We start from the raw sequence: 1,271 nt of genomic DNA, 5'->3' as shown, positions 1-1,271 counted from the left end.
CTTTATCTCTCTCTCTCTCTCTCTCTCTCTCTTTCTCTCTCTCTCTCTGACGATTTTATTTTTTAACTTTGTAGGTAAGTGGTGGATGGGACCAACAACTTTGCCTGTGGAACTTAGAAACTGGACAGTAAGTACATTACATTATTATTCACGAACACACACACACACACATACATACATACATACATACATACATACATACTACAGTCATCTAAAATTAACGATAATTGTCCGGCACGAGAATATATTTGTTTTATTTGCAGACTGCATGATGTTTACCAAGGTTCTGAAAAGAGAAAGAAGTCTAGGAAAAATTTCTTACCAGCATGTGACGGTGCCATCCTCGACATGGACTATTCTCCAACCCAGTGAGTAGGTTGCACGATCTTCTGATTCCTTTAGAATTTCTTATGAAAGCGTAGAAAGGACACATAGTAATACAAGGTACTAGGTTGTCGGGCTAAAGGAAGAAGACATTAAACTCTCTCTCTCATACATGTCGTTTAACTATGAAGAGGTATTATTATTTCTCATTATCACACGTTTTGTTGGAAATCCTGGAGTTTTGCATGTGGAACAGGCTTGCTACTTGCAACCTACGGTACCATGCTATCCATTCTTTTCAGCCGTCTAATATTTTCCTGATTATTCTGGAGCCATGCCAAGGAGGCAAACCTTTCGTAACAGTTCTACTGGGCACTCTATTCCAATTTCCTTTATATTCTCCTTGATTCCTTCTGATACTGTTCCCAAAGACCCATCAATAATTCGTACTATCTTCATCTTCTTCATTTTCCATATCCAGGCTCTTTCGTACTTGAGAGGCTTGTATTTATCTATCTTTTCGCCTTCCTTAACCATTCACGGGTCAAAGTGGGCATCCAACATCAATTCTATAACATTATCATTATTAAACGAAGGCGGCGAGGCTGGCAGAAGCGTCAGCAACGTCAGGCGAAACGCTTTGCGGCATTTCGTAGGCTTTACGTTCTGAGTACCGCCGAGGTCTACTTTGCCTTTCATCCTTTCGGGGTCGTTCGGGGTCGATAAATTAAGTATCAGTTGCATATTTGGGTCAATCTAATCGACTAGTCCCCTCCCCCCCAAATTTATGGCCTCGTGCCTATAGTAGAAAGGATTAACGTTTTTTTTTTTATGTCCTGTACCCATATATGCATGTATGTATACATATAGATGTGGGTATGTACATATATGTATGGATATATGCATGTTTTATATATTATTTATATTATATATATATATATATATAT

General features: G+C 38.6%; 1 protein-coding gene across 1 annotated transcript in view; it reads left to right on the top strand.

The window, feature by feature from the left end:
- LOC106881407 (uncharacterized WD repeat-containing protein all2124) overlaps window positions 1-1,271 on the top strand; it is a 41,335-nt gene that overhangs the window by 24,831 nt on the left and 15,233 nt on the right. Inside the window, exons 16-17 of the mRNA XM_014931785.2 lie at window positions 75-127; window positions 264-368. Of these exons, the coding sequence (XP_014787271.1) occupies window positions 75-127; window positions 264-368 (158 nt within the window). The remainder of the gene's footprint in view (window positions 1-74; window positions 128-263; window positions 369-1,271) is intronic.

Source organism: Octopus bimaculoides, chromosome 15 (genome assembly GCF_001194135.2).
Source record: "Octopus bimaculoides isolate UCB-OBI-ISO-001 chromosome 15, ASM119413v2, whole genome shotgun sequence".
NCBI classification, from domain to species: domain Eukaryota; kingdom Metazoa; phylum Mollusca; class Cephalopoda; order Octopoda; family Octopodidae; genus Octopus; species Octopus bimaculoides.
The sequence above is the reverse complement of the archived record's forward strand: the minus strand, read 5'-3'. Positions and strand labels throughout refer to the sequence as shown.